Source organism: Microcebus murinus, chromosome 12 (genome assembly GCF_040939455.1).
Source record: "Microcebus murinus isolate Inina chromosome 12, M.murinus_Inina_mat1.0, whole genome shotgun sequence".
Taxonomy (NCBI): domain Eukaryota; kingdom Metazoa; phylum Chordata; class Mammalia; order Primates; family Cheirogaleidae; genus Microcebus; species Microcebus murinus.
In genome coordinates, this window is record NC_134115.1 from 21,446,238 (window position 1) to 21,460,794 (window position 14,557).

Here is a 14,557-nt window from a genome sequence, read left to right on the forward strand (position 1 = left end):
TTATACACTGTTGGTGGAACTGCAAGTTAGTACAATCTCTATGGAAAACAGTACATACCTAAGAGAATTTAAAACATATGTCCACACAAAACTTACATATATATAAACGTTTTTAGCAGTATTAACAGTCAAAAAAAATTGAACGAAACCTAAATATCCATCAGCTAATGAGCAGATAGTCAAAGGTGGTATACACATTACTTAGCCATAAAAAGGAATGAAGTTCACCCTTATGCTACAACATGGATGACCCTTGAAAACATCATAATGGTAAGTGAACGAAGCTAAGTCAGAAGAGGCCACATATGTGTAATTATTCAATTTATATGAAATGTCCAGAATAGGCAAATCTTTAAGGGCAGAAAGTAGAATAGTGCTGGCTGTTGGCTGAGGGGTGGGAAGGATGGGTGACTGCTAATGAGCAAGGGTTTTTTTCTGGGGCAATGAAAATTACTAATCCTGGAATTAGTGTAGTGATAATTGCACTATCTTGTGATTATACTAAAAACTACTGAAATGTACACTTAAAACAGTAACTTTTACAGCATGTAAATTATACTTCAATTTTTAAAAGACTATATTAGAGTGTTTAAAGCAGGATTTTGGGTTATGGGGGTTATGTGGGAGGGAAGTGGATGTGGTTATAAAAAAGCAACTGAAAGGATTTTTGTGATGCTGGAACTGTAGAGAATCTTGACGGTGGTGGTGGATACACAAAACTACAATTCTCTACAAAACTGTATAGAATTATTACATATACAAGCAAAGGAGTGTAAGTCAAAATGGAGAAATTTAAGTAAGATCAGTAGATTATATCAATGTCAATATCATGGTTGTAATATTATACTATAGTTTTGTAAAATGTTACTGTTGTAGAAAATGGGCAAAGTAAATATAGTGGCCTGAATGGTGGCTCCCAAAGATATCAGGTTCTAATACCTGGAACCTGGGAGTGTTATTTTATATGGTAAAGTCTAGGCTGCGATTAAATTAAGGATTTTGAGATAAAGAGATAATCTTGTATTATCCAGGCAGGCTGTAATGCCACCCTAAGTGTCCTCATAACAGAGAGCAGATTAGAATTACAAAGGAAAAGGCAGCATGAAGATGAAAGCAGACATGCAGAGTTTAGAGTGGTGCAGCCACAAGTCAAGGTACCCTGTAACCACTGGAAACAAGAAGAGGCAAGGCACAAATTCTTCACTTCAAAGGGAGTGTGGCCCTGCTGACACCTTGATTTCAGACTTCTGGCCTCCAGAGTTAAGAGAAAATAAAGTTCTGCTGTTTAAGATTGTGGTAATTTGTTACAGTGGCCACAGAAACCATAATACAGTATACAAGAAATCTCTCTGCATATTTCCTACAACTGTATATAAACCTACAATTATCTCAATTAAAAAAAAACTACCATATGTCAAGCAATATTCTAAGTGCTGTGAAAGGAGACATGAGTATGGAACTCACATTCTAACAGGAGAGACAAACGGTAAAATATATAGTATATTAAATAGTGGTCAAAGAGCTAAAGAGATAAAAAATAAAGGAGAGAAGAAAAATAAAAGCATCTGGGATGGGGGTGGGGGTAGGAGGTAAATTGAAATTTTAGAGTGATCATACCTTCACTGGGAAGATAACTTTGAGTAAGGAAAGTGAGCCATGCTGACAACTAGAGGAAGAGTATTCTAAGCAGAAGGGACTGCAAGGGTAAGGAGAGGAATGATTCCCTGTTGTAAATTCCACATCTGGCTTTCAAATCAAACTTATTATACTCATGCACAAAATGAGGGGGGCAGATTTCTCTTTTCTTTAAAACAATGATATTGTATAAGCTTGGATTGTCTGTTTCTTGGCTTGTGGAATACCCTTTCTTGATTATCCTCCTTACCTTAATGACCATTCCTTTTCACACTCCTTTCCTGGTTCTTCCTCATTTTCCCAACTTCTAAGGGTTGGTGTGCCCGAGAGTCAAGTTCTTGGACCTCTTTTTTCCCTTTTCCATTCTCATTACCTAGGTGATCTCATCCAATCTCATGATTTTAAACAATTATAGGCTCACAAATCACAAATTTTTAACTCTCCCTTAGACCTTTCTCTTAAACTTTAGACTCTTAACACTCAATTACTTGATGCTTCCATTTGGATGTTTTAGAAAGATTTTAACCTCTAGCACTATAATAGTCAAATCACCATCTCTCACTCATATTACCACAAAAGCCTCTTAAGTTCTCCACTGTTTCAACAGTGGTTCTGTGGTTTATTCTCAACACAACAGCCAGCTCCACATCATTTCTCTGGCACAAAACCTTCTAACAACTTCTCGTCTTACTCAAGATAAAGGTTAAGCCCTTACAGTGGCTTGTCAAAGTCTATGTGATCTAATCCTCTGCTCATTCCCTGGTATCATCTTTTCCAACTTTCCCCTTTGCACACTCTACTCCAGGCACACTCAAATAAACAAGCATACTCCTGCATCAGGTCTTTTGACTTGTCATTCCTTCTGCCTGGGACAGTCTTCTCACATGGCTCACTCCCTTACTTCTTTCAGGTCTTTCTTCAAATGTAATCATACCAGTAATGCATCCTTGAACAATATATATATAAAATAGCAACCTTCCTCCCCATCACTTTGGATTTCCTTATCTTCTAAATCTACTTTATTTTTTTAAAGCATTTTCCACCATTTGGCATACCATATATTTATCAGTTACTTATTTTTACTACTCTTCCATTAGAATATGGCTAAAGACAGGAATATTGACAATTCTGTTCATTGCTGATTATTCACTGCAGTGATTACAACAATGACTAGATCATAGAAGATACTCCCTAAAATGTGCTGAATCCATATTTACACGAGTATGAGATAGCTTAACTGTGTTCAAATCATCTATTTACTTACTTTTGTCTTTCTGATCAATAATTGAGAGAAATATTAAATTCTTCCACCATTATTATACATTTGGAAAGTTCTTATAACTTTGTCAATTTTTGCTTTATAAAAATTGAGGCTATTTTGGGAACTGAGAAGTTCAAAATTGTTATTATCTTCCTAGTTAATTGTTCTTTTTATCATTAGTTAATTATCTTACTTATTCCCAATGCTTTTTTTTGCCTTAAAGCCTGTTTCATCTAATATTAATAAATATATCCTCTTTACAAATAATATAACATTAGAATGCTTAATGTCAAGCATTCTCATCCCAAATTGCATTTTATTATTTTTTTAATAAATTTGGTTCCAATGTTGTTTTCACAAAGCTCAATTAGATTTATCCACCAATTTATATTTTCACTTTGGATTTTTGTAACCCATTCCTCGTTTTCAATGTCCTTCACAAGTACATCTTTTAATAGTTCTTAGCCTTTATTAATTTTTCTAAATTATGTTTTATTTTGCCCCCAATAATTAAAGATAATGTAAGTGGGTAGAGGGTTTTAGGAAAATAGAAGGTAATTTTAGCAGCTCTTGGCAGAGCCTTTAGGTCTTGAATTCCTTATGTTACATTGACTTTTAAGCTTCTCTGATGATGAGTCGACATGTTATAGTTACAAAACTAAAGTATAGGTGGAGGAAACTGACCTCTTCCTTCACATCTTAATTCTAAATTGTAAAACAGAAACATCTAATTATGGTTACCAGTAGGAGGAACAGCACAGATGATGACAATACTTATCCCTATAGAGTAGCAAGTAAGAGAAAATATAACTTTCTAAGTTAGGTCTCATTAGCATTAATTTCATCATCCATTGTATGTGTTACAAATTTCTAGGACAGAGGTAACAATGATGAATCTACCAACTTTCAGTCTTAAGCCAAATTTAATTTGGAGGAAAAGGAATGTGTATTAAAATTACTTGCATAAATGAAGAGAAAGGGAATGGACATACAATAGTCTCCCTTATCCACGGTTCCATTTTCTGTACTTTTTGTAACCCATGGTCCAAAAATATTAAATGGAAAATTCCAAAAATAAACATTTTGTAAGTTTTAAATTGCATGCTCTTCTGACTATGTGATGAGATCTCACACCATCCTGCTTTGTCTTTCCTGGGATGTGAATAATCCTTTCGTCCAGCATATCCACACTGTATATGCTGCCTGCCCGATAGTCACTTAGTAGCATCTTAGTTACCTGTTAGGGTATTGCAGTGCTTGTGTTCAAGTAACTCTTACTTTTATTACAGTATATTGTTATACTTGTCCTATTTTATTATTAGTTATTGTTATTAATCTCTTACTGTGCCTAATTTAAAATTAAATTTCTTCACAGATATGTATGTATGGGAAAAAACATTATATATAGAGTTTACTCTTATCTATGGTTTCAGGCATACACTTGGGGTCTTGGAACATATTCTCTGTGGATAGGGAGATCTGCTATAACAGTTTTATAAAAAAATAAGATCATAAGGGAAGCATGAAGACAAACTGAGTCTGTGTCAAAGAATATAAAATACCATTCTCTATTTCTCAAAAATGGAGACAGAATATATTTGCCAATTTTACAACTGACATATAGCATTACATTAATGTACTTCAACTAACATAACTGCAAAGCTTGCTTAACTTGCCAAACTACTCCTGTAAAGCTGTGTGGAATGAATGAACAATAAAGGAGAACTCAATATAAAGCTGAAATAATGCAATGGCAGCAACTTAAAAAGTACTGAAAGAAATTAAAAAGATTATACATAACCTGCTATATTGTAGTGTTCATAACTGCTATGGTTTGAATGTGTCCCCTTAAAAGCATATATTGGAAACTTAACCCCTAATTCAATAGTGCCTGCAGGTGGGGCCTAATTAGAGAAAATTCGGCCATGATGTTCTGCCCTCATGAATGGATTAATGCTGTTATTGCAGGAGTCGGTTCATTATAAAAGGACAAGTTAGTCCTTTTTTCTCTTTCTCTCTCTCCTTCTCTTTGTCACTCTACCATGGGATGGCACACAAGAAGTCCCTAGCCAAATGTGGTTCCTCGATCTTGGACTTTATAGCCTCCAGAACCGTGAGTCAACAAATTTATGTTCATTATAAATTACCCAGTCAGTGGTAGTATGTTATAGCAGCACAAAACTAAGATAACTAGGTGCCTGAAGCCAAATAGCAGATATATTTCATTTCTCATGGCTCAAGCATTTTACTCATATCTTACATCAAAGAGAATTTACCTTTTTATTCCTTGAAATGTACTACTAGCCATGTCTATGATGCCTCCGGTTGGCCTTGCTACTGCTCCAACTAAACCTTTCCCAACACCTTTAAAGAAACCAGCTGCTCCTTCTTTTTGAGCCCCTAGAAAGAAAAAGGATAAAGTTTTAGACAATTGATTCAAGAATGAAAATAGAATCAACTTATGAAAGACTTGGTAATACATACCACACAAAGAAACTACTACACTTGCCTTTGATTGGTTTTGTAACAATTCCTGTTATGCCACTTACAAAACCCTAAAGGGAAAACACAATTGAAAATTTATAATACTTTCATATGATGCCCAGAGGAACCAAGTCTTGCTTACACAAAAAATGCAGAGTTTGGCTTTTTATAAACCATAAGAATTAACAGACAAGGGCTGTCTAGAAAGCATCCAGCCATGTAACCATTCTCATTATATTAACAATGGCTAGATATTTTCCAGACACTCTCATGTTTCCTGAGTATTTTAACAAGATTTTTTGACACATTTTATATGCTACCACCCACTATTTTTAAAATATCCAAATAATAATTTAAGGAGTGAGAGTCAAAAAGAAAACAAACAAACAGCCACCAACATATAAAAAAGTGTTCAACATCTCTAATCATTAGGGAAATGCAAATAAAAACTACAATGAGATATCCCCTAACTCCAGTGAGAATGGCCCTTATCAAAAAGTCCCAATAACAAATGCTGGTGTGTGTGTGTGTGTGTAGAAACTGGAACACTCTCATAATGCTGGTGGGACTGCAAATTAGCACAACTCCTGTGGAAAGTAATTTGGAGATATCTCAAAGAGCTAAAATGGTAATAATACTCATTGGGTGCTGGTCGGGGGTGGGGTTGGGTGGGGTAAACCCACAACTAATGGAAGCGGAATGCTCTGCATGTGGGAGGAACATATTTGTAGCCCTGGCTTGGGCGGTGCAAATGCATTACATGCAACCAAAATTTTTGTACCCCTATAATATTCTGGAAAAAAAAAAATATATATATAGGTTTAAAAGCTATTTCCTAAAATGTTCAAAACCTTGTGAAATTTCTTACAGAAACTAAGCCTTTTCCTCCACGAGTGATGCCTTCTCTAAAACCAGCTGGTTGCTTATTCATGGCTTCTCTTCTCTTCTGTTGGTAGTCTTCATCCATAGTTATAGCTGCTACCCCTTTAGCCATAGCACCAGTGATTTTGGAGGCAGCACCAGCTAATCCACCTAAAAGAAATTATGATACCTTTAATAAAAGCAATGACATAATTACTTTCTAGCACAATAATGCTTGATAGACACTCTGTTTCTTACCAACAGCTCCACCAACTAGTGCCTTAAGTCCCAGTGCCATTCCCTCCACAAACTCTTCAGGACCCTGGATGGCTCCCTAAAAGGCCAAATAATTATTAAGTAAGTTAGTTTATATTCACTTTTAAAGGTGAACGTAGTAAGTTTTTAATAAATGAAATAAATACTTCAACATTCTTAATGTTTCTAATGTTTTAAATTACAGTGTACAAAAAAAATATTAGTTACTTTATTTTGTATTGCCCTATACATTTATAAGTAAAAGTAGGAGATATTTTTTGACAGTAAGTTTTAAGGGATATATAACACTCATAATTTTTCCCCTTTGGTTATTAAGATTATTTTGCATCGTGTCAGTTTGCATGATTATTTTTATAGTTTCACACTACTGTGCAAAAGCAAGACTGCCTGTACATGGTGATCTTCCTTCTACTATAGTCTGAAGTTTACCCACCTTTTACACACCAACAGAACACTTGAAAATCAGTATATCTTAACAAAATCTTAAATTTAAATTTTGAGGGAAAAGGTAAAAATTTCCCCCAAAGCCTCCCCAAACCTTTTACCATTGTTGTTACAAAATAATGCTTTTCTGTGTATCTCCCAAAATCTATTTACACCTACAACTCAAGTTAACAATAGAAATGTATTATCTTGAAAGTATTAGTGTGAGATAATGTAAACACAAGGATAACTATTTTACCTGGTAGGGTTCATAAAAAAATGCTTCTACACCTTCAGAAAATTCTCTAATTAAGCCAAAGGGATTTCCCAAAACATCGAGTCCAAGAATGAGTACATACATCTGTTTAATGGCCTAAAAATAAATTCAGATAATTAGACCTAATTTTTTTCTTATGGATTTAGTACACATATGCAGTTTTCTTATGCTAATACCTTTTACATCAATTTTAACACCTAAACTGTGTGACATTATTAATCACTATTCTTAGTTTTTAAAAAGCAATTTGGTATTATAGTATCAGAAATAGCATGACATTATATTCACATAAAGTTCTAGAATATATAAAATAATTTCACTTTTACAATTATCTGTGGTAGCTGTTACCACTACCATTTGTTGGTAACTGGAGAAACATACAGATCAAATGGTGCCCAGGGTCATATAGGAGGTATAAGGCAAACATAAGACCCAAACACAAATCTCCTGAGTCATTCTCAGTGATCTTTTCACTATATCACAACTATCTCAGATGCCCTGTAAGTTATATCATACAACATAGGAGTCTTCCTAGAGGTGGCAAAAAAAACATTAAAATAATAAATCTATGGACTCAACAACTAGTTACATAAAAAATATTCTGTATTTATCAGTTACTAACAGTTTCCCTTGAACCCATTTTTAAAATAAATGTGATAAATTACTTAGTTAATATTTTATTTAAAGATCTGTTTATTTCTAGTCCACACTGATCCAGAAAAAAATTCCTATCAGTGGCTAAAACATAAAAGGACAAAAAACTGAAACAGTGGTTGAACTCAATTTGTTCTACAATTCTGAGAGGGGAAAAATGCTTTAAATTTTGAAAATGGCTATTTACTTCCTTGACAATTTATCTACATCATATATTTACAGACACATAAGGTTTCACTAGTCTATATCACTGTCCCTTTGTAAGATAATCTTAGACAAACCTGTTTTGAATAGTGTCTTACTACTTCAGACTGTAGTTCGGTTGTCGTATGGAACTGATAGTTGAGTTCAAAAAATGCAAGCCTGGAAAACATACAAATATATATGTGGTTACATGTGTATGGAGAAAGAAAGTGTATTTCATATTAGTGAGTGGCTTTATTTTCTTTAGAATTTTTTCTTTAAATCTTTCCTTCTAGTATTAATACATTTACCCATGCCGATAAGAAAATCAACTAGATCTCTGCACATTCTAGTCAAAAAATTCTCTTAAGAATCTGATCAAAGCTATGGTTCTTATCTCCACAAAAATCACCACTATACACAACTTTTCATATAATTTAGGGCATTCAGGGACTCCATGGATCACAATCATGGACCCCTAGAACTGTATGTCCCAACTCTGTCCTATCATCGTCCACACAGAAAATGCTCAACACAATGAAGTAAATAGAAGAGGTTGTTCAAAAATGGCCAGGGTTCAGTTGCTACAGGTTCTGCCTAATGGGCTAAGAGCTGAGGAGTCAAAATCAGCTTACTTATAACCGATTCATAGCATATACCTGCTCCACTAACTGAAAAGCTCTATGTTTCTTATTGCTGAATATGACAACAAGATTAGAAATTTCATCATATTCCTGCTGTCATCAAATCTATGTTCTTTTATTTGACACTTATCTAACCTTATCTAGGTTCAGAGTTACCTCCTATTGGACTTATTAATTCTTACTATAACACTTCATAATCAGTTCTAGATTCTACCTGAAAAGTAGCATCTCAATCGTTTAGCATTTAAAGTCTCAACTCAAGCTCTGAGTCCCTTTGGTTAGATAAATACTCTATTAGTTTCCATTATGACTCACAGTAAAATATAAATTCTTGACTGTAACATTTAAACTGATCCCTTCATTTCCCCTATTATTGTATTCACTGTGTTCTACTTGCCTACGCTTTGAAGTCTCAATTCTATTGTCTTCAAAGCCTTAGATTTCAATCACCACACTTTTGGGTCATACACATTTTAGGAGTCCTTCCCTAGGCCAAAAAGACCTTCTAAAATGCATAAACTTGAAGGGTCTACGTCTCTTTGTCTTAAGGAAATTATTTACTAATTATTCTGTAATTTAGTAATTAAGGATTGTTATTTAGACTGTAGTCCATTTAAAGGTAAAAACCACATTTTGCATATGATCTGCAACCTTCACACTTTTTCATCTACAAAACTTTTAGGTAAATATAAAATAGACTTTTTATCAATTTACAGATTTGAATATTAAACATACTTAAAAACTACATCTTGTACATCTGTAAGAGTGGCACCAATACTCTTCAGCAAAAGATTTAAAGAATGAACTGGAATCAGTCCTTCATCCTGTTTTGAATCTTTAGCTTCTTCTCTGCCCGAACTCAGTGAAACACTTAAATGCAACTAAAAAGATAAAGAGATAAATATTTAAAAGTATTTTCTTTATATTGACAATTTTAACTCTTAAAAATCAGTTTCATTTTAGATTCTCTATACCATAAATAAGATTTCAAAGTTATCTGGATTATGCCAAAATTAGTAAGTGGAAACATGAAGGAATTTAACATTTAACATAGCTTTATAATTAAATTTTAAATTCAACAATTTAAAATTATATGATATCTGGTTCAATCCTATTCTTTTGGTAAACATAAGAAAATATTAGTTTTTAAAAATTATTGATAACAGTAACAATCAAGTTGAAAATAACTCAAACTGGTCTTCGACTTAACTGATGGTTCAACTTATGATTTTTTTCAGCTTTACAATGATGTAAAAGCAATACAGACTCAGTAGAAAGTGTACTTTGAATTTTGATTCAAAATTCTTTAAAATTTTATTAGAAAATGGGATTTGTGTTAGATGATTCTGCCCAAGTGTGGGCTAATGTAAGTGTTTCAAGCATGTCTAAGGTAGTAGCTAGGTTAACCTATGATACTTAGTACATTAGGTATATTAAGTGCATTTCAACTTACAAGATTTTCAACATAATGATTATTGACTATTGTAAGTTGAGGAGCATCTGTACCTCCAAAAAGTATATGCATTAACTATTAGAATTAAATCAATATGATGAAGCTAGTTAAAAAACACTTTTGTATTATAGTGCATATACATTTTCTTTAATTAACTGAAACATTTTGCATTAAAAACTAACTTAGATTTCATTCTAATTTTTAATTCTTAAATCAAGACCAATTTATAAGTTAATTTAAAACTAATATACATATCATACACAAAATTTTGAAAATTGTCACCAAACAGCTTAAGAAAAAATATCAAAGTAAAACAATGATAGGCCAAATTATAAACATATAAATACATGCTATAGGTGGCTCCACATGGTGAAAAACTATTTTAAGAAAAAATAAATACAAATTTAAAAGGATCATTCTTTTTTTTTTTTGAGACAGTGTCTCGCTTTGTTGCCTAGGCTAGAGTGAGTGCCGTGGCGTCAGCCTAGCTCACAGCAACCTCAAACTCCTGGGCTCAAACAATCCTTCTGCCTCAGCCTCCCAAGTAGCTGGGACTACAGGCATGTGCCACCATGCCCGGCTAATTTTTTCTATATATATTAGTTGGCCAATTAATTTCTTTCTATTTATAGTAGAGACGGGGTCTCACTCTTGCTCAGGCTGGTTTCGAACTCCTGACCTCGAGCAATCCGCCCGCCTCGGCCTCCCAGAGAGCTAGGATTACAGGCGCGTGAGCCACCGCGCCCGGCAAAAGGATCATTCTTATGTTATTTATTTATATTTGTAATTGTAAAGTTACATTTATACATGCAAAGTATATAAAGATTTTATATACTATTAAAGAATATAATTTAAGTGCTATATTCTTCCCAAATGGATCAAATCAATGTGATATTACCTAGATTATCAAGGACAATAAAAATGACTTATTTTTCCCATACCTTGATAGGAGATATATGAAAATATTCATAGAGACTGACTTGTGATTGATCTACTAATGAAACTGTTTTATATTCTTCGTTGAAAACTTCTATATCTTTATGAAAAAGTTCAACCTATAAAAGGAACATGAAATATTAAAAACTGAGGGGACCTATTTGCATGAGATATTTAAGCCAATAGGTTTACATACTGCAGAAACTCTTCTATCATACCCTGAATTCTTCTATAGTTTACTAGTTTCCCTCTGAGACAGTACTTTCCAATCATGAGCAATAATGATATTGGATCATTATTTTCTTCATGTAACTATAAATTTTATTCTCAAATGTCACTAATCCATTCCATCAATGCTCTCTTAGAAAACACATAATCATAAACTCATAACATTATGGTACTGCCTTAATGCAACCTACAGACGCCAATAATATAATAAAAAGAAGGTGGCATTAAAATAATTTTGCATTAGGTGATTAGTGGTTTCACTGAATATAAAAAACATCAATTGTATTTCTATATACTAACAGGAACAGTCCAAAAATGAAATTAAAAAACAATTTCACTCATAATACTATAAAAAGAATAAAAAACTTAGGAATACATTTAACAAAGGAAATGCAAAATTTTTATTCTGAAAACTTATAACATTGTTAAAAGAAATTAAAGATCTACATAATGAGAAAACATGTCATGTTAAAGGACCAGAAGACTTAATAAAATTAAGATGGCAACCCCCCCCAAATTAATTTACAGAATTCAATGCAACCCCTTTCAGAAGCCCAGCTTTTCAAGTTCTTCAAGTTTCAAGAATTCATATAGAATTGTAAGGGACTCAAAACCGCCAAAACAATCTTGAAAAAAGGACGACAAAGTAGGAAGATTTACGCTTCCCAATTTCAAGACTTTCAAGGCAATAATAACCAAGATAGTGTGGTATGCACAAGGATAAATGCATAGACCAATGGAATAAAACTATGTGTCTATTGTTAACTGATTTTCAACAGGGTGCCAAGACCATTCAATAAGAAATAGTCTTTTCAAGAAATGGTACTAGAACGACTGGATAGCCACATGCGAAAGAACAGTTTGGACCCTTATGCCTCACACTATAAATAAAAATGAATTCAAAATGGGTCAAAGACCTAACTGACAGGGATAAACCTTAAAATTCTCAGAACATAAGGCTAAATATTCTTGACCTTGGATTCACCAAAAGATTCTTAGAAATTACACCAAACACATGAGGAACAGAAGAAAAACTGATATGGATTTCATTAACATTAAAAACTTTTGGGCTTCAAAAGATAACATTAAGAAAGTGAAAAGACACCATACAGAATAAGAGGAAATATTTGAAAATCATATATCTGATAAGGGACTTGTATCCAGACTATATAAAGAACTTTTGTAACTCAATAATAAAATGACAAATAACCCACTCAATAATAGGCAATTTATAGGCAATAATGGACATTTCTCCATGTAAGACATACAAATGGCAAATGAACACATCAAAAAATGCCCCAACACTATTAGTCATCAGGTAACTGCAAATCAAAACTGCAATGAAAAACTATTTCACACCTAGTAGGATGTCTAGAATCAGACAGTCTGACATTACATTTTCAGACGATAGAAGATGGAAACAAGACAAGTAAAATTGCCTTTTAAGGTGAATTATTGATGGCAAATAGGAAGGAAGGTTTGGGGCCAATAGTAGGGAGAAAAGGATAATTAGCCATGTTCGTGTCTTTTCCTGGATTATTTTTGCTTTGCGTTTGCTTTGATTAATAATGTAGAAATGAGGGGTATGACCAAGATATTTAACTTTTACCAATGTACTCACAACAAAAGAATAAAAAATTTTAAGCTATATTTTTAAAATGGAATGAAGCCAGTAAATCAATCAAAAATATACAATGATTTCATTTTTTTAAGTCTTCCTCTTTCCCTAATCCTTCCCATCAAATGCTATTATTTTAAGTCTTACCTCTGTTTTTTCAGTCACCTCAGCTTCTGTCATAAGGTCTGCTAAAGCATAGGCAAACCCAAGATCTAACCTTAAATCCATTTCTTGAATCAACACTTTGAAATACCTACATTACAAAGCAGAAAACATTTTTTAAAAATAATCAATGTAACTGCATTAATAAAGTAAGATGGGAAAAAAGATACCAAATAAACATTAGAACTTTGAAACTTAGGATATTTTACATAAAATATATAAAAATATCATGGCAACATTGTTTATAATTGAAACAAGCTCAAAATTATAAAAATGGCCATAGAGAATAGATAAGTAAACTGTGACATACAGTAACACAACAGAATATTATGTATCAGTGATAATGAATAAACTATAGCTATATACAACAAAATCAATAAATAGAAAAGTTGAATAAAAAAAAAAAAATCAAGCCCCAGGAGTCTGTTTACAGCTTGAAGCATTTTTTAAAAATTTAGAACAAAATTAAAAGTAAAAAGCATAATGTTTAGGTAAACATACACAATAAAACTACATTTTAAAAAGCAAGGGAATGAAGATAGTTTATCTTAGTGATAAGGTAGAAGAAACATGATAGGCATTAGCACATAGATGGATATTTCTGTTTATGTTCTATTCCCTGGAATGGGTAGTGAGTTAAAATGAAAATATTATTTTCTTCTTTTTTCTAAAACAATATATGATCATTTTAGACAATTTAAAAGGGAGAACAACTACACATAAAAGAGAATAATACCTCAAATTCAGAAACTATTGTAAATACCTAGGTGTACTTCATCCAGAACCACCTGATTTCCCAAGATTATGAAACTGATATATTTTTGACCTTTATAATTTTGTATTTTATGCTTAAATCTCAATTTATCTGAAATTTATTTTTTAAAAATACAAATAATTTATATATTTAAATCAAAACATTAAATAAACATACAAGAAATGTATTAAGACACTTACTTAATACGTGATATCTGGGAATGTCCTGCAGATCTCATGACAATACTGACATCTGTAAAGGGCTTTGGTGCTGTTAAAGTTATAAATATAATTATTCCCATGATGCTTTAAGCAAAAGATAAGCATTTTCTTGTAATTTAATATACATCACAATGGGTAATTAAATCATTTACTAAATCATGAGCATCAATTAAAAAGTAGTAAAGTTGGCAAGATCTATTACAATCTTAATTTCAGACTCCAGGGCTGTTCTTTTTAATTATCTACAGTTGTTCTAAGGATAACTTATCCCATAAATTAGTGATTTTAAACTAGAAGGATGCATTAAAATCATCAGGGAAACTCTGTGAAAACAGATTCTGAAGACTTGTGCCAGACCTAAAGGAGGAGGGGCTTAAGCATATATACTGGTCAAAGAGCTTTCAAGCAGATTATAAAGAATACCACCGCCCAAGACAGTTTAGAGGCAGTGGTGTGGGAGTGGGGTACAACTGCACAAGGGGAGAAG

General features: G+C 32.8%; 1 protein-coding gene across 3 annotated transcripts in view; it reads right to left on the bottom strand.

Annotated features, from left to right (window-relative positions):
* Positions 1-14,557, bottom strand: part of VPS13A (vacuolar protein sorting 13 homolog A) — a 221,528-nt gene that overhangs the window by 34,454 nt on the left and 172,517 nt on the right. For all 3 annotated transcript variants that reach the window (XM_020289260.2, XM_012759772.3, XM_012759771.3), the window contains exons 58-67: positions 14,050-14,119; positions 13,081-13,186; positions 11,093-11,206; positions 9,434-9,579; positions 8,153-8,234; positions 7,200-7,313; positions 6,500-6,575; positions 6,249-6,412; positions 5,406-5,451; positions 5,173-5,296 (exon numbers count right to left, since the gene is read on the bottom strand). In XM_020289260.2, the coding sequence (XP_020144849.2) occupies positions 5,173-5,296; positions 5,406-5,451; positions 6,249-6,412; positions 6,500-6,575; positions 7,200-7,313; positions 8,153-8,234; positions 9,434-9,579; positions 11,093-11,206; positions 13,081-13,186; positions 14,050-14,119 (1,042 nt within the window). The remainder of the gene's footprint in view (positions 1-5,172; positions 5,297-5,405; positions 5,452-6,248; positions 6,413-6,499; positions 6,576-7,199; positions 7,314-8,152; positions 8,235-9,433; positions 9,580-11,092; positions 11,207-13,080; positions 13,187-14,049; positions 14,120-14,557) is intronic.